The sequence below is a fragment of the Apis mellifera genome, linkage group LG8 (assembly GCF_003254395.2).
Source record: "Apis mellifera strain DH4 linkage group LG8, Amel_HAv3.1, whole genome shotgun sequence".
Lineage (NCBI taxonomy): Eukaryota > Metazoa > Arthropoda > Insecta > Hymenoptera > Apidae > Apis > Apis mellifera.
The window spans coordinates 11,530,456-11,556,448 of NC_037645.1; the positions used below are offsets into that span (position 1 = coordinate 11,530,456).

Below are 25,993 nucleotides of genomic sequence, written 5' to 3' on the forward strand. Positions count from 1 at the left end.
AATCCTGACATTTAATTTCTCTAACATTTACATAACGAGTAGATCTTTCAAGAAGATCAATATTTTACCGTGATAAAAATTTTACCCGAGTGAGTGAAAAGCCTGAAACTAATTCCCTAAAAAATTCAAAAGAACGTGGAACCCTCTCCGAGAAAGGTAACTTTTAATTAAAATCACTTGAAGCGATAATTTCATCTCGAAATGCTCGAATAACGTATTATATATAAGTTAATACTCTTAAACCTCGTTTCATCCATGCAATTATTCCATTATCCTCGAATAATAATAAATCGACTTAATTCGCGAATTAATTTAACATTACGAATCATCGACCGTTTGAAATTTTCTCTCGATCCATCATCTTTAAAATCGGTTTGCATAACGGATGCTCGCAATTATATTCGAACGAGCGAGAATCTGGCAAGACAAAACGATCGCGATAACGATAACGATAACGATCCGTGATCGATAATCGATAGAGCGCGGATATTCGAATGATTAAAAGTGTGATTGGGCGGGCGGCCGCGCGGTAGCGCGGCGCGGCGGTTAATCGAGGCGCGATGGCGTCGTTAAAAGACAGGGGGCGAATAAACGGGACGCGACACGATTAATCCAGACGCATTCCGTTGCGGACAGTTTACACCGCAATCATCCAACTGATGAATTCGTTCCAACAATCCGTGTCGTGCTCCCATTATATTCTCTGCGAGTCTCTTCCTATTCTCGCTTCCGTTTTATCGCGAGAATCTCTTCCCATCACCGAATCGAAAAATTGATATATATATATATATTTACATTAAAAGATAAATAAATCCGAACGAAATTCAATTGCATTTTCTGTAAGCCTATTTTTATTTTTATCAGATATCAGTGAGAATCTCATTTACAGAAAAAATAAATTCAAAAGTATATAAATTTGATATTCGCTAAGATTAAAATGTATCGTGCTTTATATTTCTTTTATATCTTTGTCTCTGAAAGTCTCTTTGACTGAAAAATTGATATACGAAAATATTTATAATACATCGTAAAGTAAATTTGCTTCTCTTCCTATTCTCTTTCTATTCTTAAAATATCTACATAAAAGAGATAAAAAAAAATATTCGCTAAGATAAAGATCTCTTGGCTCTGCAAGCCTCTCCCCCCTCGCATCTCCGACACGACCGAAAAAATTGAAAGCGTGTAACCCGACACGTTCTCTCGAGATAACAATATATATTTACATTCGATTCTCAAGGTTATAAAAATATCATTCGTGCCCCTCTCGAACGCTCGCGTAAGCGAAACCTAGAAACTTATTTCGAAATGCATCGCCACTCGAAGAGGTTATGAAGGAGTTGGAAAAATTCGCGACACGTGCAATCTTTGCATCAAGATGGCGGAACGCGATAACCGACCTATTTCTTCCCAACTTTCGATGCAACTTTTCGGGGGAAAGGGAAGCGAGAGAGAGAAGAAATATACATATACACAAAATATACATATACACGAAATATACATATACACAAAATATACACTCTCCGACGAAACATAGATTCGTCGCTTTTTGTATTTTCACACAGATCTCCCCCTTTCCTCCACTATAACAAATAACAACAATATCGTCGACACGAGAAATAATCGTCACCACTCCTTCCCCTTTCCTTCTCTCCCCCTCGCCATTTTCCAGTGCGTTCTTTTCGGCACGTTCATGATATGGTTCGCGAGCATCACTATCAACCTGGGCCCGACGTTTCTGAGCGGCGCTCTTGCAGCGAACACCGAGTCGGGTCACAACGCGCCCAGCTGCCCACTTGTGCACGGCCCGTTCCGCCATTACATACTCAACGTCCTTTGGATCGCTATCAACATGATCTGCGTCGCACTCACCCTCATCCATCTCAGGAAACTGCACAAAGATTTGACCAAAGCGAACGTCGAAGCGGTACGTATTATTATTATTATTATTACTATTATTATACTAACCGGCCGGTGGCAAGTTTTGTTTCCTTTCCCTTCGCGCTTCGTAAATAGGATCGCATGCATCAAGCTGCACGCGGCGGCGACGCCATCTACAATTCGCCATCTCAATCTACAAGGAGAGGGGAGATGAAAGTATCGCTGTGTCGTCGTCATTGTTTCTTGTCGTTTGTCACGCGAGGAAGGATGATTCGAATTTGCGAGTGAATTGATATTTCTTTTTTTTCTTTTTTGGTTACATCATCAAGTTTGACGACGAAAACGAATTCTGTATTTCCTCGTCGCATCATTATGCGGATAAATGCATGTTAACTTGGATCATATCATTTTTCGAATACAAGAGAGAAATACAAGACGCACACTTTCCTCGGAGCACGAAACGAAGTGTATTTTGATATAGAGAGAAGAATGTTTTTCTTTCTTTTTTTTTTTCTTCTTCTTCGATTATTTATTATTACTAGTAGCAATTATTATACACAGCTTATTCGACACAGCTGATTCTAAAAATCTAAAGTAATAATAATTGACTCAATGCACGATTGAATTAATTCAAGCCTTGAAAAAGTACGTATGTACATCGAATAGATGTATATACACGTGAATCGAAGAATCGACTATTTCTTTCTTTTCTTTTTTTCTTTTTTTTTCATTTTTAACCGTATTGCATTATTGTATATAGTATATAGTTGTACATATAAATAATATAGTTTTTCTCACTTTGAGCACTTTTCTAATATAATTCTCGTAGATTTTTTATTATACACTTTTGTTACACAAGTTAAACAGTTTACTTTTCAACGAGTTATATAGTACACCAGTAGAGATTATAATTCCTTCTAATATTATAGCTTTTTTACATACATAGTAGTAACAATAGTAGCGGTTACAATTGTTATTTCTAAATACAATAACAATTATAAATAAATATATATATATATATAATTCGTTATTATTAATTTTTGCAGGAGCAAGATAATTTTGTATGAAATATAGTTTTTCTATAGAGAGAGAAAATTTATCTCTTCTTAATTTATCTGTTCGCTTCGGATTCCTCTTGGACTTTTCCTTTCGCTCGAAAAACTTGTCAAACTTCTTTTTCAACACTTTACTGGTTATTGCCGCAGTAATAACGCTTTCGCTTTTCTCCCTCCCCCCCCTTCCATTAAAAAGCACTTGACAACCGTTCGTATCGTGATCCTTTGTTTAAACTCACTCGCACCACATCGTAAAGTGAAAATTTCCTTGGGTGGCACGATGAATATTCACGATGAATATTCTCACCGCGTTAATCCGCGTGTAAATCTTCTTAATGTATCCCTTAAGTTATTAAAAGAGGGTGATCAACGTCTCTACGTAATTACCTTTCCTCGTGTAAAATATCCTTTCGTTCGAGTATTAAATTATCGATGATTTTTTTTTAATAGTTTCCTCAGAATTTTTTTTCTCAAAATTTTCTTCTAAAAAAAAAAAATTCTTCGGAATAAAGAGAATAATGTCGTCGAAAAAAAAAAAAAAAGAAAGAAAAAGGGCAGCAGGTTGACGCATTGTCCGCAAACCGTGTCTGACTACAAAGAGGCTAATGCATCTCTCTCCTTGTCGCATACTTTCCATCATCGAAAAGAACGATACGAACCGTTCTATGGAGCATTGATCGATCGATGGATCGATGGAAATGAAATGTTCTATATTTTGAATTTTTACTATTTCAAATCGTTCGAATTTTGAAACAGTAAAATTGAATTTTTTATATATTTAATTAATTTTTTTTTTTAATAAAATTCTGCAGAAAACAGATATTGGAAAATTTCAAAAAAATTTTTTTTTTATCACAGATACTCCAAATTGTACATTTCAATAATTGTCGACCAAAGATATTGGAAATTGGGAGTTTTCACAATTCTTCCACGTCGTTTTATATTTTTCTTCTTATTAATAATCGTATTTCGCGCGCTTTTTAACGAAAGTTTTCCTCGAATGTGAGGTAAAATTCAAACGAAAAGTGGACACGTGGATAGAAATTTGCGATCCTTTTGATCCTCGATGAGTCAACCGGTGCAGTAATTATTCATACAGCATCGTGTTCACCAGCAGAGTGTTAATTCGAAGAAAATTGAACAATTTATTATTCAAATTTTGGCTCCTACGATTTACCAGCCAGTTAAAGCCGCGATGGCTGTTGATCAGAGCGGTAATTAGTTTTCGTTTTCGTTTTCGTTGCGCGTACAATCCGCTTAACAGCAACCCGGAAGTTGCCAATATATATATATATATATATATATATATATATATATTTAATTTAAGCATCTCATAATTTAATAAACAATAATAGCAGCTTTAGAAAATGAAAATAGTGCATTGATATTTCATTTTACAACATTTAGAAATATTTTAGATAGATAAAGTTTAAGTATAATTCGACGAGCGATTTTAGTAGTGAATTTAATAATTTTTTCGATTTTCGTAAATTTAGATTTTTGTTTCACAAAATTGATTTGCCACTTTTTAGATATTTTTAGATACTTTTTTTTTTTAGTTTAGTTTTTAGTTTAATTTGATTTAATCGTTGGAAAATTTAACTTAATCATTTTAAAATTTATTAAATTTAATCCTCTGTTAATGTGAAAATTTTTCTTTAAAAAATTAATTCGCGCAAAAATTAATTTACTTCACAGATTCGAGATAGAGAAATGGGGTGATTTAATGATAAATTGCCTTAGAAAATTTCGTTCTCTACTGAAAAAAATAATCGATTTTTGTATCAGGTAAAGGTAGCACTACTAACAATTCTCGTGAATACAACGGGTAACCAACAAACGAATGCGGTTCCTGAAAATTCTGCCGCATCCACGAATGGTGGCACGCCCAAGGTAATAATAAATAATAAATAATTAACTATAAAAAAAAAAATCTTTCTCTTTCTCAAGAAAGATGATACAAAATTTCAATTAACTAACTTTCCTAACCAATTTTTTGAGGTTTCAATTAATTATTGATTCTATCCACAATTCTATCTAAAATTATTTTCTTTTTTTTTCTCTCTCTAATTTTGAATCGTAAAAAATTCCAATTTTTGCTCAATTTGTTATATCGAACTTGTACTTGTACGTTGAGCAAATAAAGAAGAGAAAAAAGAAATCACGTATCAGCATATGATTTTCTCTCTTGTAAAAAAAAAAGCATACATTACTCAAAAGAAAGGAAAAAAAAAAAAAAAATCACATTTCCAAATAATCGATATTCCAATAATCAAATACGCAGCAGCAGCTTACGAGTTTCGCACGAACGATTCAATTTGTCAAATTACAATTCAGGAAAAAATGTATTTTTTTATTTTATTTTATAAAATATCGCCATCATCGCACAATTTTTCTTGGTGTCGAATCCTCGAATTTAAAAAGAATAATAAAAAAAAAAAAAAAGAAAGAATCCCTATTGCAATTTTTTCATTGTCCTTGTTCGTCCCTCTTCGTCGTAATAATTCAAATCCTTCCGCGAAACGAAACGAAACGAAACGAACCGAACCGAACCGAACCGAACCGAACCGAACCGAACCGAACCGAACCGAACCGAACCGGTGTACGCACGATCACCGGTTCATTTCTCCTCGTAACCTCGTTCGCATTGTTCGAATCCCCACCACCTCATTATTGGAGACACCCTGCGCGGGATACGCGCGACAATCGCGAGAGAAAGAGGTCTCACGGCTCTAGACAAGGAACGAGAAGCGTCGAGCCTCTCTTCCCCCTCCCCACCCACCACATTTCGCTCCGTTCGTTTCCCCTAAAAGGGAAGTATTGCTTCAGAGGAGCGGGGCAGCGGAGGAGCACCGAAAAATGAGGAATTACTTAAAGAGGATGGAGAGGGAGGGCGTGCAGAGAGTGAAGATGTTTCTGGTGATCACCGCCGCGTACGGAATCTTTTGGGGACCACTGTTCTTCGTCACCCTGGTGGATCATCCTATCATCGGTAATCCAACCGGTTACGAGGTAAATTTATCCTTTTTGCTACGCTATTTGTGTGAGTAAGATGTGTGTGTATATATGTGTGTGTCGATTCGTTATCTCTGTTGAATGGAGAGAGCAAAGGGAGGGAAAAAATTTTCTTATGTATTCTCATTTTACCGTCGGTCGGTAATTAGGATCCGAAAGAGCTTACCTACAGGATCTCGTTAATTCAACACTGCGTGAATTAAGGCCACCTCCCCTTCCGGTGTATATCGGATTATAAAGATTTTAAATTTTAAATCACCAGTTCGGTCCTCTTTACATTTTACCAGATCTCCAATTCCTTCATTCGTTCGCTCGATACTCTTTCTCTCTCTTTTTTTATCTCTTTCTCAAGACAATCAATTATTCAATGATCCGCAGCAAGTAATAAAATCTTCGGAGCGAAATTCTCGAAAGAGAATATATTTAAATAATATCGCAAACTTTTATTACTTTTATTAACAAATTTTTTCGTTTCATTCTTTTCGCGAGATACGCGCCACTTCTTCTTAACCGATCGAACACGCAGAAGCTTCTCGAACGAACGGCGCCTGCGCCGAATTCACGCCGGAATCGAATGCGTTTTATTTTGACGCGCAATACGAATTCGAACTCTCTCTCATCTTCTCCTGTACGAAAACGTTTTCCACATTTCTTTTTTCTTTCTTTCTTTTTTGTTTTCATACCAAGTATATATAATTGCGAGAGAATAAATTCGAAAGATCACGAAAGAATTTTAATAAATTGCAGGTGACTCTACATATCGCGTACATTCACGCATTCGTGAACCCGGTGCTTTTCCTCAGCCTGCACCGTGGTCTGCGTCAAGGTCTTTCGGAATTCTTCTGCGGCTGCTGCGAGGTGATCGCCAGCTGGATCCTGGGTCCAAGCATACCCGTCGAGAGTGCGGTGCAACCACCGCGGTACCAAGAGCCGATCGAGGCGGTCCCTTCGCCCCCCGAGCCCCCCCTGGTTCAGCCTAACGCGTGTCCAGATCTGACGGACGTGGCCCTCCTCAAACCGCCCTTGCCGCCCACCGGCAAACACTTACTGGTACTTGCGAGCAAACCTTCATTCTCTCAAACTTTCCTTTCGACTATCATATCTCCGTTTAAATTGCGAATCGAAAGCGAAACAACGGAATGTTTTTATTATTGGCTCGTGAGGAATGGCTTTTTAAATTTAAGTTGTTGGTAGTTGATAAGCTAATTTCATTACTTATCGATCGAGTTGCATCCTTTTCAGCATGACCGATAGCTGTTAATTGTTTAATCGGAAATTAAAGTAGTTGTGAATTAATCGTTAAATTCAATTCGTAATTTGTTTGGACCTAAGTTCGATGTTTGGTAACGTGATCATGCGTTACTTCTCGAAGAGGATGTATTAGAAGGATAAAATTATCAATGGCACTGTAGGTAATGTAGAAATTATTAAGGAACGATTAAAAAAGATCGAATTACAATTGATTATAATTGCATGATTCTTACAGTTCTATAGCATGCAAAGAAACTCTATGATGTTCGTGATTAATCAAGGTGTCTTTCTCTACACTTTCTGTTTAAGATTAACTAATCGTAATTAATCGCGGAATTAAAACCGTACAGGACGACTCCGTGATCGTACCACCGGATCCATGGATTCTGGTGTCAAGATCGAAAAGCACGTCGAGCATTTACCAGGAAGATGTTAGTAGAAGATCGAGCATATTAATACCCCCGCCCCTGAAATTAAGCGACTCGAAAGTGAACGTCAGCCCGATTAGCAGCGATCTCCCTAGCGAATGATTGCCTGGGAGAAAAAAAAAAAAATGTTCTCGATAGAAAATATTCGTTCGACCAATTGAACTGTTCTGATAAATTAATTTTAAATATACTCTTCTTTATCGATGAATGGTATATATTTTAGTATCGTTTATTATTTTATGCGAGATAAGAAATTTGTAACATTTATATCGAATCTTGTTTTCCAAGATATTTATAATTTCTGACAATGTTTGTCAAAACTTTGTCAAACAAAAAAAAAAAAGAAAAAAGAAAGAAACCAAAGAAACTTGTGTCCAATGAAATATTGAGAGTTTCAAAGTGTTCGAACAACTTTCGAAGAGGAAAGAATCACAAAACGTTCACTTCTCAGTCGATAAGACAGAGATCTTTATCGGAGACATTCTTTGAGCATAAAGATTCTCCTCCTCCGTAAACGAGGAAGATAAAAGCGTTGCCAAAAAGAAAAAAAAAAAAAAAGGTTCTTCGAGGAACCGTCCAAAAGTCTTCAAAAATTGCCAAACCACGAAAAAAAAAAAAAAAGGGATAAAAAATATGTAGGTGATAATCTTTCGTCGACATTAAGCACGTTTCCATGTAAAACTTCGCTTTCTAGATGACTACTCTATTTAGGTAACGCCAGTTTGAAAAAAAAATTATAAAAAAGAGAGAGAAAGAGAGAGATGAAGAAAAAAAAAAAAGAAGGTAGCGATTATTAAAGTAGAAAGTACAGGAAGTAAAAAAAAAAAAAAAAAAAAAAAAAATCACCAACAAACGTATAGTTCCTTTAATTGTGAATCGAAAAAGGCATTAGCTGCACCAACTAGTGATTAATTAAGCGATTAAATTAGGGGATACGTTAGATAGTCTGCACCTTCGAATGAGCTTTCCACTCAACTGGGGACTCAAAATGAATCGAGTTTTTTGTCTCGATTATTATTACTATTATTATATATTATTTATTATTAACGTTATTATACGGACTTATTATACGGATATATTATACAGATGCGCAGATGCATGTACACGTATACAGGGTGTGCGAGAAATAAATGCCACGGACTTGAATTGTTTCGACAAGTGAACAGTGAAAGTAAATTGTAATAAAAATTTTTATTTGAGTTAATAATATATGTAAGGAATTTATATGTATTATTGTTCGAAAATGTGTGCCAATAAAATTTAAAAATTAATATTCTAAGATATTAACGATAATCACAAAAATGATATATTTTACAAATTATGTAAATGTAATACATGAGAAAAATTCAAGAAATTGATATTAATTAGAAAACAAAAGAATCAATTAGATTAATAAACTTGTCGCAATTTTAACCTATTTTTAAAAGTACTAATTCTCACCATGTTATCGATCGATCATTTCTAAGGAGTAATAAAATTACTATTTCAAATTAGATTTGATAAAAATTATATTTTTTAAAAAAGAAGACATAAATCCAATAACCATCTTGTATATGTGTATACGCAACTAAATATATGTATACATATACATATATATTTTCTATGCAAAACTTTAGGGATTTCCGGACGTGCGTTCTCCGATTTAATTTATTTGACAAAAAAAAAAAAAGAGAGAGAGAAAAAAAAATACACGTTTTTAATAATGCTCGAATAATTTTTTAAATTATGCTTGAAAACAACTATTCTTTTTTTTCCCCTCCAGAACAAGTTTTAATTTTGTCGTAAAAAAAAAAAAATAATAATAATAATAAAATATATTTCACAGCGTTCGTCGAATCGTAAGATTCAACTAATTTCTATGGATATAAATAATTTAACAAGATTACAAGATGAGAATAAATGGAGATATCAAGAATTGTATTTCATTTTATAGAAATGTTATATTATAATCAATTGTATTGTATAAATTGAATTTTATAGATAATTTTTCTTTTCCCATTTTTAAACATATTGCTAACTAATACTTTTCTATTTGTAATAAATAGTTGAGAAAGATATACCATTTTTTTCTTTCTTTAAAAATATTATATTAATTTATGTAGCAAACACCGTCGTTCATATTATTTTAAAATAATATTTCAAATTTTTTTTCTTTTTTTCGAAAATCGATTTTTCTCTGTGGAAAACCACACACACACACACACACACACACACACACGCACACGCACACGCACACGCGCACACACACACACACACACACACACACACACACACACACACACACACACACACACACACACAGAGAGAGAGAGAGAGAGAGAGAGAGAGAGAGAGAGAGAGAGAGAGAGAGAGAGAGAGAGAGAGAGAGAGAGAGAGAGAGAGAGAGAGAGAGAGAGAGAGAGAGAGAGAGAGAGAGAGTATAAATATACAAATATATATATATATACATATACATATATAATTCCACAATGACTGAATATCATCGATATTTTATTACTCGATATCAGCAATATTTCCATCCTTATTTCGATCCCCTAATTCGTAAACTGCACGAGCATTATTCAAGAAGCGATTCGAGCAATTGAACGTCGTCAATACTGAACGTTTCGCAAGCAAATGGATCGTAAGCAGAATTCATATAATTACCATGCCTCGCGGAGAATCCATCATAGATTCATAGATCTGCGGATCCGAACTGTAATAGCTAGAACGTTTACTAATATTAGTCGAGATCCCCAAATATATGCACTATGTCTACAGTGGAAACTATCGATGTTTTCTGCAAATTCATCGGTTTTTACGCGGAGAGATTTTAATAAAAAAAAAAATAAATAAATAAAATAGTTTGAAATTGAACGAATTTATTCAAGATAAATGGAGAAAAATAATTTTTCCATTTTTCCATAATCGAAAAATAGTGCGTGTATATATATTTCGCTGTAATACTTGAAATAATACGATTACAAAAATGTACGTATTCATTTAAGAATAAATATCAATTTATAATTTCACGAAACGATTATTCGTATTTTTAAACTTGATTTTGTCGAATCGATTTTTATTTCGATTTCTACTTCTAATTTATTCACGAGTGTGTCACTTTTCTTTTGCATGTATTTATGCGCTTTAATATAAATTTCGCAAGGTTATTTTTTTCGATTACGCGTATATAATACAACCGTAATTTGTGTTAAATCAAACCAATGAATTAACCGAAACTGATTAATTCGTATATCCAATTATTGTTTCGATCGTATTAATTCGATATTCGATTATCAGAACGATGATTATTTCCCTTTCCAAAATTGGAATATTTAAGTATTTATTACGAGACACGAGAAATTCGAAAGAAAAAAAAAAGAAAATTAAGTCCGGAAAATCCCTGAAACAATGTCAATTTCTCTCGAAAGACTTTTGTAAGGGAAGCGAACTTACGAAATTATGAAAATAAAATAAAATAAAAAACGATGAGTGTTCGCCAAACGATAGAGTTAAGGATATTAATTTAATTAGGTTTATTGATAAACGGTGCCTGGCAGATTAATAGATTATATTACACACAAAAAAAGATCGTCCGAAAAAATTGATTGCAATATTTGTATCGCATTGATTATACAACAAGCATTATTTGCGTTTATATAATAAATTATGGAATCGATGTTATATATGAGTGTGTAAATAAAGATAGATTATCTTTGACAACGGATATTCTTTCGATTATTTCCTTTAAGAAAAATAGTAGAAAAATTTCCCAAAACGAAACTGAAGCACTTTTTCGAATCTCTGAATAGAGATATTATTCTAATTTTTATGAAAAAAATATATAATATCTTGATCTACAATTATCTACACTTCTTAAGACTTAGATAATATAATATACGAATAAAGTAGATAAATTATATAATTAATAATTTCGAAAATAATTCAATCTTAAACAATTATCCAAACATAACTTTATAAATGAAAATAATTTTTACGATTTTGAATATTCAAATTATAGCTCTTCTATTACTGTATAGCGTCAGGTTTGTCAACAAAGCCGAGATAAGCGATCCTAGCAAACGACCTTTCTCGCCCGTCTGCCGTCCTAAGAGACTTCTTTCCAGCAATAAACAGTATATTACTCTCGTCTAACAACTTATGATTCTACTAAGGATTCCCTTTGGAATCACGTTGAAATATCGACAATTGCATAATACGATTTATCCTCCGTGCACATAATATTTACTAAGTTACAAATAAAAAGAAAAAGATGCAATACCATAAGATGGTAATAAACAAAGGTAAATAGTAATGGAAAATAAATGAATAATTTGAATAAAATGTGAAGAAAATAAAAGAAGAAATTTGAAAAAAGAGTGTATAAATGAAATAAGTAAAGTGAATAAAGTAATTAATAACTTGAACGAAATAAACGAATTGTATAAATAAAATAAAATAAAGAAATAAATATTAAAGAATAAAAAATTATAGATTGAACGAAGTTTTATGCGTTTTAGTTGATATTGTGGATAAAATTTAAAAAAGAATTATATGTATATCTTTTAATATATAATATTTTACTTCTTTATTATATTTCTTTATTGAAGAAATATTTCATAAAACCAATTTGTAAAAATAGAGATATTTCATTCAAAGAAAAAAATTCCATTATACAGACGAATCGATAAATCCATTAAAAAAAATCGTGTCAGCGGAGAAACTCATTAAACCATGCAAATTTTACCATTTTCATTTTGTCTTATTTTTATTCGAAACAAGATTAGTCCAGTTATTATAATCATTCAAACGAGAAAAATCCAGATAGTTGGTAAAAAAAAAATCTATTTAAAAAATTCTGATAAATTGTAATCTTTCCTAAGTAAAATTATTTTAAAAAATAATTAATATGTTGAATCGCACAAAAGCAATATGCTCGTATTTTTAAAATCCCTAATTAAATCTCAAGATAAAATTTTAATATTGCATCATTATTAATTGCAATATTATTTACCGAATTTTTAACGTCAAATAAAAATCATGTCATCTAAATGTAATGTTAAAAAATTATTATTATTATTATAAAATTAAAACTTACCTGTTCGAAGCCACCCAAAATTTCCGTAGTGTCCATTGCAGAATTTACGACGAGCGATTTGAGCTTCCGTCCAGTCAAATTTGCGAGAAGATGAACGAGACTACTTTTCCCGGTTCCAGATCCTCCAACCTATCGTAGAATTAATAATAACAATATTATAAAAGTATAACCAATAAAAAAATAAATAGTAAAATATTATTTTTACTTAAAAATTATTATAGTCTCATTTTTTTCCAAAATCTTTACAAAAATTTTCATTTGAAATTATCATTATCATTATCCGTAAAAAAAAAATAAAATAAAAATAATTTTTAAAACATAATTTGATCAAGGAAATAAGATAAGCTGTTTTAAAAAACTTACGAGAATAGACATCCAATTCATGTTAACACATTGTGCAAGTCCTTTAAGAATAATTTTCTGCTCCCTTAGAAGTAGCAAATCATTGTTTTCATAAATCGCAGAATCGTTACGATCCAATACTTCATCTCCCAAAAAAATCTTCTCTTTCGTCAAGTAAATTGGAAATTCTGGATCTGGCAAATGCCAATCATTCTGCGAAAATATCCTGTTATATATGTCGATTATCTGTAATTTAATAAAAAAAAATTACAACAAAATTACAACAATATATATACATACATTATACATTAAAAAATGAATTATATAAAGAAGAATATTTAATATGCCAAATATTATTATACTTACCTTTTTTTTATCTTCATTTGTTCTCATTCTGTTTATATAAATTAACTGAGCACCATTTCCAGGATTGAATATTTTTTCTTTACTCAATCTAAAACCTGCCATCATTATTTCACACCATCTGGTAACATCTCTAAGATTCATTTCCCAAGGTGATCCTGAATGGCCCCAGGTAATTCCAATCTGAGAGCTTAATTCTTCATTAAACTGTATCATCTTATCGAGTAAATCTTCTGATAATTCCGGAAATTGAACATTTAGAATGAACTTTAAATCGCTCTGTTCGAGAGCATCTACAAAAACCTAAACAAATAAAATTCAAATAAAAAAAAATTTTTGATAAATTATATTTTCATGTACCTATTATTTCTATTTATTTCTATTTATTGATAAGCTTGTTTTTAATATTTTAGCTTTTAATTATAAATATTTCGTATTATAAAAAACAAAGTCCTATAATTTTATCCCTTAAAAATATTTATAATAAGATCAATAACAGTTTACAAATTACAATACAAATTAGTTTTAATACAAATAAGAAGAAAGAATGATCAATAACCAATATTCTTAAATATAACATTAAGAAAAAAAATTGCAAAATCTATAATCTCTAATCTATATTAATAATTTTTATTATTACTTTAAATTTTATATTCTAACTTTTTTAATTATCCTTATTCTACATCTTAATTAATGTTAAGAAAAATCATATAAGAAATAATGAATTATAGAAGTGAATTACAAATGACAAAATAAATTTACAAAAGAAAAATACTAATTCTCATAATATGACTTCATTTGGAAAGTATCAAGGCAAAAAAAGAGAACTGTTAATCCTATAACGAAAAAAAAAAAAAAAATTAAGACATTGTTATTACAAAACAGATACTATAATGAATAAAATCTAGTAAATCTTAAACCACTGAACTCGATATCATATATTTTAATGTGCCACTTTTAGCAGCGAGAATATCTAGCGACATTAGAAGCCATCTAGTGGCAATTGTAGTTACTATTGATCCCAATAGCCGATCGTAACGTGAAATTAATTACACATATAAACAATGATCAGAATATGTTATATATTAAATTAAATTTTTTTTATATATTCTGATTTAAAAAAATTCTTAAAAAGTCTTTAACAAAAAATTTTATATAGCGTGCTAAACAATGTATTATTATTTTGAACAAAATTTGAAAAGACATCTTACTTGTGTAAAACGGTTCAAAAATGACTTTGGAAGACCTCTTCTAGCTCCACCTTGACGAAGAGGATTTTGACAGCCAAATAATCGAGTTCCTGACTTCACAATAAAAGACATTCCTAATTCTGGAATATAAATTTCACCACGATGATCAAGACAGGCATTTAATCCTTCGAGAACTGACTGGGACGCAAGATTTAATTCATCCAGAAGAATCCAATCTCCATTTTTGAGAGCTCTTAAAAAGGGACCATCCCTCCATGAAAATTCACCAGGCTTCCCTCCTTCCACTGGTAAATCAGCTCCAAACAAATCCGAAATATCTGTTTGATCACTTAGATTTAGTCTAAGAAGATGATGTCCAGATGCTCTAGCAAGTGCAGAAACTAAACTAGTTTTGCCAACTCCTGGACTACCTTCCAATAAGATTGGTTTCCTTAATTGTAAAGCACGTAAAACTTTTAGAGTATTCATTTTTGTTGTTGGACTTGAAAAAGCAAATTGTATATTGTTTGGAATTTGTTCATTCCCCTTTTTCACGTAAAATGGATGAATTCCAAATTTATCTTTATGATATTCAATATCAAATTCCTTATAATTTAATATTAATTCAGATTTTAATGTATTTTGTATTTGCTGTTGAATAAATTTCAATGCTGAATCCTTAAAATCTTTTAATTTTCTTGAATTTTCTGCAGCGGTCAAACCAGATCCAAGTCCATCAATATAGCTTAAAGCTGCACCATGGAAGAAGGCATCTCCTATTTTTAAATTTTCACAACAATTAACAAAATTGACCCATGTAAGTATATCTCTGACACTAACAACAAGTTTCTTTCCTATTTCCATAGATTGTAACCATTTAATAAACTCTATTATCGCTGTAGAAACATTTTTCTTGAATTCCTTATGTAAATTATGTTCTATAATGCATTTAAGATCATCCATTGAAACACAACCTTCGCACCAAATTTCCGTAAATCTATTTCTAAGGGCTGGTGAAAGTTCTTTTTTACCGTAATCACCGCCAGGATTCATTGTACCAACAAAAATAAAATTTTCATGAGCAGTGACTGTTGCATTTTCTTCGGACGATGGTTTTTCGGCGATTAAAAGTTTACGTTCAGGTTCTAAAAGGGAGTTCAGTCGCTCAAGTACACTATCATCCGCTAAAGAAATTTCATCTATCAAAAAAAAGCCTCCATTTTTCATAGATTTTACTAAAGGACCATCAACCCATTCAAACAATTTCTGATTTTCTCCATGTTCTCTAACTGGACGAAGACTTCCAAGAAAATCTGAAGCTTCTGTATGCATATGACAATTGACAATACTAAGTTCCTGTTGTCTAATTACAGACAATAGTTGACAAACAGTAGTTTTGCCACCCCCTGTTTCACCAATTAAAAGAACTGGTTCTTTGAAATCACAGGCTTTTGAAAGAAGTACTGCCATTTTACGCATCTGATATGTCCAAACTAAATGTTCAAATCCTGGAATTTTTTTTGACAAAAGAGATTCCAAAATTGGCTTAGTAACAGTAGAAGTTTTTTCAGAAAGTGAAAATAGAGCATCTGGATCGACATCTCTTCTTAAATGTTTCTTTAATACTTGTATAATTTCTAAACATTCATCAGGATGACGAACTTTTGAAGAAAGAACTAAATATCCTTCATCAGCTAAATGTTGACTCCAATCATACAAAGTACCTCCAGTATCGGGTGCGAGATGATATCTTTCAGCCCAACGAAACAAATCTCTAAGAGTTATAAAACCCTTCTTTCCAGCAAAAGTTGCAGTACTCTTTCTTCGTATTTGAAGTTCTGTCATTACATTGATTACTTGTTTACAATATGTTTCTGGCATTTTACATCTTTTATGTAAAATTATTTGAAGTTCTTTAGATGGAATTTCATCAAAATGTAACTCAACAAATCTATTTCGAAATGCACGTGATAACATTTTTCTTCCACCATATAAACCTGGAGGATTTTGAGTAGCAAATAACATGAAATTATTATGTGCTTTTACAACTTGTTGAGTTTCAGGAATAAACAATTCTCTATTATCATCAAGAACTCGGTTCAAAGCTTCTAAAACATCGCTAGGTGCTAAATTTAATTCATCCAAAATTATCCAATATCCTTTTCGCATAGCATCTACTAGAACACCCTCTTTAAAGACCAACTTTCCAGTAGAATCAGCTATATAAGTACCAACATATTCTTGCAAATCAGTGTGTTCATGATTATTAATTCTAACACAGACATGTCCAGAAGCTTTTGCCAAATATGTAATTAAACTAGTTTTTCCAACAGAAGTATCACCTTGCAATAGTACAGGTATTTTACCTATTGATACTACTCGTACCAAATCTTTCAAATTTTGTTTGACTGTTTCTGTAAGAATATAATTTTCTGGAATTTGTGGATCAAGATCACCTTTAGGAATCCAATAGCCTTCAAAGCAGATAAAACTATCAGCAAAACCATGTGGTCTTGGAATTGGAATTCCAATAATAGCACTCGCATTTTTATCCCCTAAAATAGCTTTTACTATCATTTTATGTACTATTGGATAAGAATTACTATCTAGTTGTGTTAGAAAACTTAAACAAAATGCCTCATATAAAGATCTCATTGCATTTGCACAAGGATTTTGTGCAGATACATTTAAAGCACGACACAAAGTTCTCAAACTATAATGTGGTTTATGCCCAGTTCCATCAAGAAGAGTAATTTCTGCTTCTTTTCTGACATTTAAGTAAAATTTGACAATGCTTTCAATTTTTCCTGATGGAAGATTCAAATCATTTAAATATGAACTTATTAAAAGTTGCAAATCTGACTTCTCTATAAGTTCATCAACAAAAAATTCTGTAAATCTATTTCTCAATCCTACTGGCAAATCTTTTTTACCAACATCTGTTGCAGGATTCATACAAGCAAATATTGCAAAATCTTTATGTCTTTTTATAGGTTCTTTATCTCCGCGCTCTAATAAAGATAGAGATCCACAGGATCCTTCCAATAAACCAGAAAGACATTCCAATGTTTCTGCAGTAGCCAAATTAATTTCATCTAATAAAACCCAATCTCCATTCTTTAATGCTTTTATTAAACTACCTTCTACAAAAGAAAATGCTAAGGAATATTGACTTTGCACTTGAGATTGAAGTTTTTCTAATTTTTGTGCTACTTTTTCCCATTTCTTTAAAACTTCTACTTCATCTTGATTTTTCATAGATGCTCTCAATCTTCTCAAAGCAGCATTAGTGCTATGAATCATTAAAGTAGTTAATGTCTTCCATTTTCTTTCTTCAAAGCAATATCCAATATGATTTAAAAATTTTAGATTTGGTTCAATTGCAAAATATGATCGAAATAAAATTTCAAATTCTTCACGAATTGGAAGGATCAAAAGTTTAAGATCTACTGGTTTATAACCACCAAGTAAATCTGTACTTTCACTTTGTTGATTCATATTTATTACTATTAATTTATGACCTGTTATTTGCGCAAGATATTGTACACAACTTGTTTTGCCTGTTCCAGTCTCTCCAACTAAAAGAACTGGCTCTTTTTGAATAATACAACTAGCTATTCGTTCTAAAAGACAAACAGATGGTCTTGTATAAGAAAAATTTGAATTTTTTGATTCTAATTTAACCCTGTCAGATTTTTTTATTTCTAACTTTGCTCTACCAACAATGAGACATTTTTCGTGAACATTTACAGATGGTTTATATATTTCAGCAAAAAATTCAGCTTTTGTTTTTACAATACCTAATTTATGTGCTACTGCTATTGCCAAATTTAAACGTTGTACAGAATTTGATATAGAACAACAAAAAACATCTAAAGAATCTTGAAAGATCTTCAATGCCGAACTAGGTGAAGATACATCAAAATCAATAATAGCTCTGGAACACCACTTAATCAAATCCCTAGTAGAGATTTGTCTAGAATTTTTCATATTATTCATTTCAATTTCATTTTCATGATTTCCAACAGAAAATAATAAAAATACATCAACAATCCTTGTAGCTACTGTATGTAATACTGGAAATAAAGTTTGAACTATTGTCACGAGTTCTTTTTTTGATAAAGATTCTACATTAACACAAGACCATTCTTTCTGTATTGGTATTTGAAGTGATTTTTGTGTTCCTCCAGAAATCAATCTTCTTGTAACAAACAATTGAAATCCACTTTTTATGTGTATTAAATCTCTGTAACCAGGAACTGATAATGTTTTAGTTTCTACAAGTTGTCCAATTACACTAAGAACATCTGAAGCAGCACAATCAATATCTTCCAAAAGTAGCCATTTGCCAGATAACACAGCTTCAGTCAATATCCCTGGTTGCCATAAAAATTCTCCAGGAATATCAGTACATCTGTACATTCCCAATAACATTTTAGAATCTGTTTGATCACCTAATTGTACTTTTGCAAAATTTTGCGCATCATGGCCAGTAGCATGCGCTAAAAATTCTACTAATGCAGTCTTTCCTGAACCAACTGCACCTTGTAAACATACACAATTATTTGAAGATATTGCAAAAGCCAAGTTTTGCAAGTTTTGTCGTGTAGATGGTACAGGAACAAGATTCAAATTATTTTTACATTTAGATTTTTTAAATACTGGAAGTAATATTCCTCCAATAGATACTACTGAAGGTACATCAAAAATTTGATCTATTTCTTTGGTATCTTCAAATGTTATATTATTTTTATTAATTTCTTTACTTTCAGTAGAGAATTGTTGAATTTTTGAAAGGAAATCATTTGCACAAGATAAATAGCAAGATTCCGACATTCCTAACACAATAGCAATGCAATTTATCGCTATCCTGAAAAATAATTAAAAATTATTTTTATACATTCCTTTTATAAACATTTATTGTCTAAATTTAATCATTTATTATTATTTAATTTTATATAACTTACCATCTAACACCTTCATCTTCATGAATTAAATATTTATAAAATTTAGACCAATTCCATATGTGTTTAAAATGCATTGAAGCACTACATAGAATATCATAACAGGCAGTTACTAAATCATAATCAGATACTTCTACAAAAGATATTATTTTTCGTTTATTACGTCGTTTTGAAGATGGACTATAATCAACTTCTATAGATTCAAATGGAGCTGGATTTAACTCAAAATAATGTAGAACAAATCTGTAATAAAATAATATCAATTTACTTTTTTTATTATCCAAATATATTTTTTATATTAATTTCATAAATTTTTTTATGTATTTTTATATTTAATTAATATTTTTTATTAATATATTTAATCACTTAAATATTTAAATTATTTGTTTGAACTGCATTGATAATATTGCTAAAAAAACACACAAAATACTATATTATAAAAAGCTTTAATTTTTTCCAAATATATTTTACATTCATTACATATTTTAAGAATAAATAATTTTAAATTCAAGTAGTAAAAAAAGTCTAATAAATTGAAAAATATTTGAAAATTATTATTTGCATCCTTGTATGAATTTCTCCACTCTTCAATATTCAACCTAAAATATTGTGGAACACAGAAAAATTATAATGTTAAATAAAATACCATTTCATATAAAATAAATTTATTTAAAAATATGAGAAGATAATTATTAAATAGTAATAATAATAATAACTTTGTATATTGATATAAAAAAATACATTATATAATAGGAAAATATAAATATAAAATATAAAATATTATAATAGAATTATAAAAATATACATACATTAACAGATCTTGATTTTTGCAAAGTAATTTTCCTAAAATGACAGAATTTAATTTATGAAGTGAATCTCCATCATCAAAAGAAATTTTTTCCATTGAGATACTTGTAGAGATTAATATAGGCAATAATTGTGGAAAACATTCAGCAACATCTTCTGTAGATTTTGGATTCATTAAGAATTCACACAAAATATCTAAAATTCTTTTGTACTCATCTTTGTTTGGTTCCTATAATATAATTACATCATATTATGTATAACAATTTTAAATTAATAAAGATAATACATAAGTTAATATAATAAATTTTTGTAAATATTATTTAATAAATCATTTCAATGCATACAGCCAAATATATAAATCTGAATATAAATAATATATAAAAAAATAAAAGAAATTTTCTATTTTTTTATAAATTTTCATATATAACTTATATATTATATTCATTCATTAAACATAATAATTTTCATTAAATTCATCAAAAAGATATTATATATTGGAAATTAAAGATACTGTTTTCTTTTAATATATTGTAATTAAATGAAAATAATATTAAAAAAAATTTATTATTAGAAATAATAACATATAAAAAAAAATATAAGTAAAATTTATAGAATAAAAAATAATAACAACAGAAAAAAATAAGAATAAAGAAAATGTTAAATACGATGTTTACAAACTAAAAGAATATATTTAAAATATTTAAAAAAAAATGTTCATACTTACTTTATCAATCTCAAAAGACGCAAGTTTCTCAGCATAATTTTTCTTTTTCTTAATAAAAGTTGTCAAACTTTGTAAAAACATCTTTGAAAATATAAAATTAAATCACATGTGCAATTCTGGATAAACGTTGAAATCAATGAGAAATAACCACGTGTTTTTGACGGCACGAATTGAAGTTAGTTTTTAAGGATTACAATACTGTGCAAAAAATCTCTAGAATATTTTTGTACTAGATACTATATAGAATTGAGTTCGTTAATAAATATCAAAGTAAGATCAATTAATATTTACATTAAAAATATAATTTTATTAAAAAAGAAAAATAAATAAATTTATATCGTCTACATATTTTTTTTCCCAAAAAATGGGAAAATCATATCATCATTTAACTTTTTTTATACAAATTCGAAATGTAAACATTCTAATAACGTCAAAATTTAAATAAAATAATAATAAAATATTTTATTATACGCATAATTTTTTATTTATTATTTGTATACTTTTACATTATCATTATCATTTGTATATTTATACATTTATATTATCAATTTCAAATTATAAATTATTTCAAAATTAAATAATTTATAGAAAATAATTTTATTTACAAAATTTTTTGAAACAAATAAACAAAAATTTTTTTACATGTTGCAATACAAATTATATATAAATTGAAATTACATTTTATATAAAAATATTATGCTTAATGTAGATTTATTTATATAACATAATTGATTAATATTAAATTAAAAAATCAGGATGTAAATTAAGTTCATCTCGTAGTCTTTTTTCAATAAGTAGTAAAGATAAATTATTAAGATTAAAAATATTAAAACTGATGTAAACAGGCATTGAAAGTTTTTTTGAAAGTCTTTTAGCAAGATTACTCGAACAATCATTGAAGATTGATCCCATTATCTTTGTTGTAACTGGTTCCTTTTCATACGGTGATTTAATTGCAAAAGACAAATCATTCATAGTATTATCATTATAATTACCCACCCACACATAAAGAGAATCTTCCATTTTAATCATATGATAAACAATTGACAAGTCACCAATTTGTGCCATAAATTCATGAAATTTCAAATCGCATTGGCTTTTTACCATTTCTTCTGATTGATTCTCCATATTTTCTTCAGACTATTGTTAAATTGTTATTCAGCACTTTTGTTATAATTTTAAAACTTGCTGATCTTGTAGAACGTAACCTCAAAGTATTAAATTATATTTACCAATAATAAATATTATACGATATATTATGCGATATACGTGAAATATAAGATATATATTTCTAATCTATTTTGAACTTTTTTTTTAAATTAGAAGATAAACAAGATTAACTTTCAAAATTAGACACAAAGTACAATATAATTACATACAGAAACAGTTTCTTGAGCGCGTAAATTTTGCAGAGCAAGTTTAAATAGAGCAAATAAGAGATAAGAGAAAGATAGAAATAGTATAAAATATGATTATCAATACCATCTTTTGAGCGTTAAAGACATCTTTTCAACAGTAGAAGATAGATAACAAATAAGATAGAATAAAAATTGAAAATTATGATCATATTTTTGAAGGTAAAAGATATTTCTTCGAAGATAAGGCAGAGTAGAAATTAAAAGTCAGCGCCATCTCTTGAATATTGGATAAGTTCTCATCAAAAGATAAAGTAGAACAATTGATAATAAATACCATCTCTTGAGTTTTTAAAAAGTTCTTTTTTTAACACTCAAGAGATGGCTTTCATAATCAATTCTTATTCTATCTCTATCTTCCTTCTACTATTTATTCTTCTTGTCTATATATAAATTTTATTTACGATACTCTAGAGATGGCGGTAATTCTCTAATTTTTACTTTATCTTTATCCTTCTTTCGCTATTGACTTTCCTTATCTATTCTTACCCTCGATACGTAATCAGAAACGAAGCACGAGATATTAATTGAACACATTTTTATCATTTTTGTTTCAAAGGTTCAATATACTCTCGAAGCATAGGAGAATTATAACGTGTTATAATAATATATTGATTACATACATTTACAAGATATATTTGAAAAATGAAAAGTGAAAGCACAAGAGCAATACGATATGAATATAAATTAAAACAGTGCCGCCAGATACTATATGTCAATTTTTAAATTAAACGTTTAAAATTATTTTCTCAAAAAATTATATTTTATTTTTATTGTATATCAATTTTATAAAATAACAAGTTAATTATAATGTAAATTGTTAAATTATTTAAATAAGCACTTTTTCAAATTTCATTACTTATATATTCACATTGCGTACATTCATATTACAATATTAAAATATTGTAACAGTTTTATTTTATTATTATTAAAATTTAAAAAATACTCTTTTTTTTTTACATTAAATTTCGTATAATTAAAAGGTACTCGAACATTGGTATTCTGGATAAATTATAAAATCAAAATGATTTTTAATATACGTTTACGTCAAAAAGTATGAAAAAATAATGAAATTAATTTTAAATCACCCTATATGATAGTTACATAGCTAGCGAGGCTTATTGATATACCTGCACCAAAATCACCTGCATGTGCAGTGAGCTGTATACCTAAGCCTCTAAACGGTCGTGGCGCGTATAATTTATGAATTATTATTTTGTACTATAATGTTGGCCCCACTGTACGCGGGGCTGTTTCAAGCCGCACCAATGGGGAGTCCCATCTTGTTGGAAACTGAGATAAAAAGCATTCCCATTGGCGTAACATCTTCAAAAACCACTCGAGATGAGTATAAAGACAAATTGTGCACCGCGTACACGTATGAGTGATTTGATTTAAATTGTATTTCGCATTTTATCTTGCACATATTACGAATTTTTAATATTATACAATCGTGCGATAAATTTAAGATTTATTTAAATTTTAAAATATTTAAATTATTTTTTCTTTTTTTTTTTTTTTTTATTTAATTTTTGCGTTCAAATAAAAAAAACTATCTCCCTTAATTTCTTTGAAAAAAAAAACTTGACGGTAAGGAGGATATAATAACTATAGTCATTGATCATAAAAAGCAAAAGGATTAACTTTATAATAACTTATTAATCTCGAATTGATTAAAGACACTAATAATTTAAATGAAATAATTTGAAATCGATTTTTTAAATTAATTTAATACCTCGTAAGATATTAAAAAACTATGTTTAAAACCAATACCAATAATTTTATTATTACACGTATAAATATTATCATCAAAATATAAAGTACTTGTATATTTTGAAATCATTTCTAAATTTTTAAACTTATAATTGGATTTCTAGCCGTTAATTCTCACTGTTAATTCCCCTGTGCATGCTGTTGCTACGTGCTAACATGCGCGTAATACGAACGACTTTTAAAAATGATGCGTCATAATTTATATTCTGCGATTCCATATCTCAATACATTTTTATTTTATTGTAAAAGGTAAGTAAATATTTAATACTATTGTTAACATATCTACATGTTTCATTATTACACCCATTAACGTTGATCATAATTTATTACAAATGAAATTTGTCATTGTACCTTTTAGATAATAAAGAAACACGTAATGGTAAAGATTTCATATGAAATGTCCCATGAACCATAATAAGACATATGTAAGTAAGTACGTAAATATATATCCGTGAAATCATTCTGACAGCTGACAAGTTTGGTTACCGACATACCAACATGTTAGTCATGCCCATTACTTTTCAAGAAGAATGCTTTTTGAATTACACGTTTATGATTAATAACTATAGATATTGAAATAAATTTCTATGAAAAGATGTGGAAATTAAAAGAAAAGAAAAGAAAAGAAAAAAAAAAAATATCTATTTTCATTCATATATTAATTTCCAATTACAGATATCGTACTGTAATAACTTTCAACAGTCGGAATGAATGAATTTCTCTTGTATCGCCTGTAGCTTTTACATCATTATACATAGTACACAACACAATCCAAATCCCCGATCCTTGTCCAATAAATTATCCAAAATTAATATACAAAATCCTCATCCGAATAAATTAAATTATTATTAATTCTCTCCCCCCTCTCATAATCATCCCAATAATCGACGAAAAAATTTTCATCAAAAATTCTCGTCTCTGCCTCATCTCGAATATTCGATATTCGATGAGCCCTATCGAAAACGAGAAGAGAGACAGAGAAAGAGAGATAATCGAATACCGAAAGACTTTATTCGAAAAATTCTCTCTCTCTCTCTCTCGAGAAAAAGAGATCGATCGAATCTCATCGAAATGAGCGCGATGTCGTCTCGACTCGAGCGAGAGAAAAAGATTGCCCCGCTCCTTAGGCAACCTAACCTAACGTAACTTACTTTAACCCACCGTACGAGTGCCGTCTCGATCCGTTGGTAAGATCTCGGTCGATAGTTACGCCAATGGGGTGAAACGAGGCGGCAGAAAGAGCGAGAAGGAGCGAGGCTGGACGGAGGTGGGGGTAGGAGTAGGAGAGGAGTGCGCGGCAGGGAGATGGCGCGGCAGGTAGAGGCCGAGGGTCTCGGCCCGTGTATACTATAATTACGAGTAACTCAGCCACATTTGCGTTGATCCGACACCTTAAAGATAACATTTAGCGGCCCCTTTTATCTCCGCGGCAAACAAACCAATTTATACCTCAGCTCGCTTTGTGCCTGCCTCCATCTCCCTCGCTCCAACCCGCGGCCCACTCTCTCTGTCCCTCTCTGTCTTCGAAAAAAAAAGTCCCGCCCCGAACTGCGAATTAGGAGCATCCTTCTCCTCCTTTTCCACCACCTTCCTTCCACTCTCCTCTCTTCCTCCTTTCTTCGCTTCCTCTCCTCGCTTCCTCTCCACGCCCGTTCCTCTCCCTTCTCGATGTGTCCTTGATCCTGTTCCTAGCCTCTTCCTCTCTCGCGTT

General features: G+C 30.3%; 3 protein-coding genes across 6 annotated transcripts in view; 1 reads left to right on the forward strand and 2 right to left on the reverse strand.

Annotated features, from left to right (window-relative positions):
- LOC100576746 overlaps positions 1 to 8,469 on the forward strand; it is a 48,355-nt gene extending 39,886 nt beyond the window's left edge. For 2 of the 4 annotated variants that reach the window (XM_006568521.3, XM_003251195.4), the window contains exons 4-8: positions 1,670 to 1,924; positions 4,722 to 4,826; positions 5,763 to 5,945; positions 6,696 to 6,998; positions 7,550 to 8,469. In XM_006568521.3, coding sequence (XP_006568584.1) covers positions 1,670 to 1,924; positions 4,722 to 4,826; positions 5,763 to 5,945; positions 6,696 to 6,998; positions 7,550 to 7,729 — 1,026 coding nt within the window. In that variant the 3' untranslated portion in view covers positions 7,730 to 8,469. Of the gene's footprint in view, positions 1 to 1,669; positions 1,925 to 4,721; positions 4,827 to 5,762; positions 5,946 to 6,695; positions 6,999 to 7,508 lie in introns of all 4 variants that reach the window. The other 2 variants (XM_006568523.3, XM_006568522.3) reach the window with 2 other exon arrangements.
- The window catches only part of LOC551016 (midasin), a 114,686-nt gene extending 93,440 nt beyond the window's left edge, over positions 1 to 21,246 (reverse strand). The window contains exons 1-7 of the mRNA XM_026442519.1: positions 21,095 to 21,246; positions 20,373 to 20,599; positions 19,567 to 19,806; positions 14,621 to 19,469; positions 13,413 to 13,712; positions 13,068 to 13,292; positions 12,705 to 12,833 (exon numbers count right to left, since the gene is read on the reverse strand). Coding sequence (XP_026298304.1) covers positions 12,705 to 12,833; positions 13,068 to 13,292; positions 13,413 to 13,712; positions 14,621 to 19,469; positions 19,567 to 19,806; positions 20,373 to 20,599; positions 21,095 to 21,175 — 6,051 coding nt within the window. The 5' untranslated portion in view covers positions 21,176 to 21,246. The remainder of the gene's footprint in view (positions 1 to 12,704; positions 12,834 to 13,067; positions 13,293 to 13,412; positions 13,713 to 14,620; positions 19,470 to 19,566; positions 19,807 to 20,372; positions 20,600 to 21,094) is intronic.
- Positions 21,247 to 21,776: 530 nt separating this feature from the next.
- Positions 21,777 to 22,590, reverse strand: LOC102655399 (proteasome assembly chaperone 4). The gene has a single exon (XM_006568520.3). The coding sequence runs from the start codon at positions 22,220 to 22,222 to the stop codon at positions 21,833 to 21,835; it is 390 nt and encodes a 129-aa protein (XP_006568583.2). The 5' UTR covers positions 22,223 to 22,590; the 3' UTR covers positions 21,777 to 21,832.
- Between the last annotated feature and the right edge of the window lie 3,403 nt (positions 22,591 to 25,993).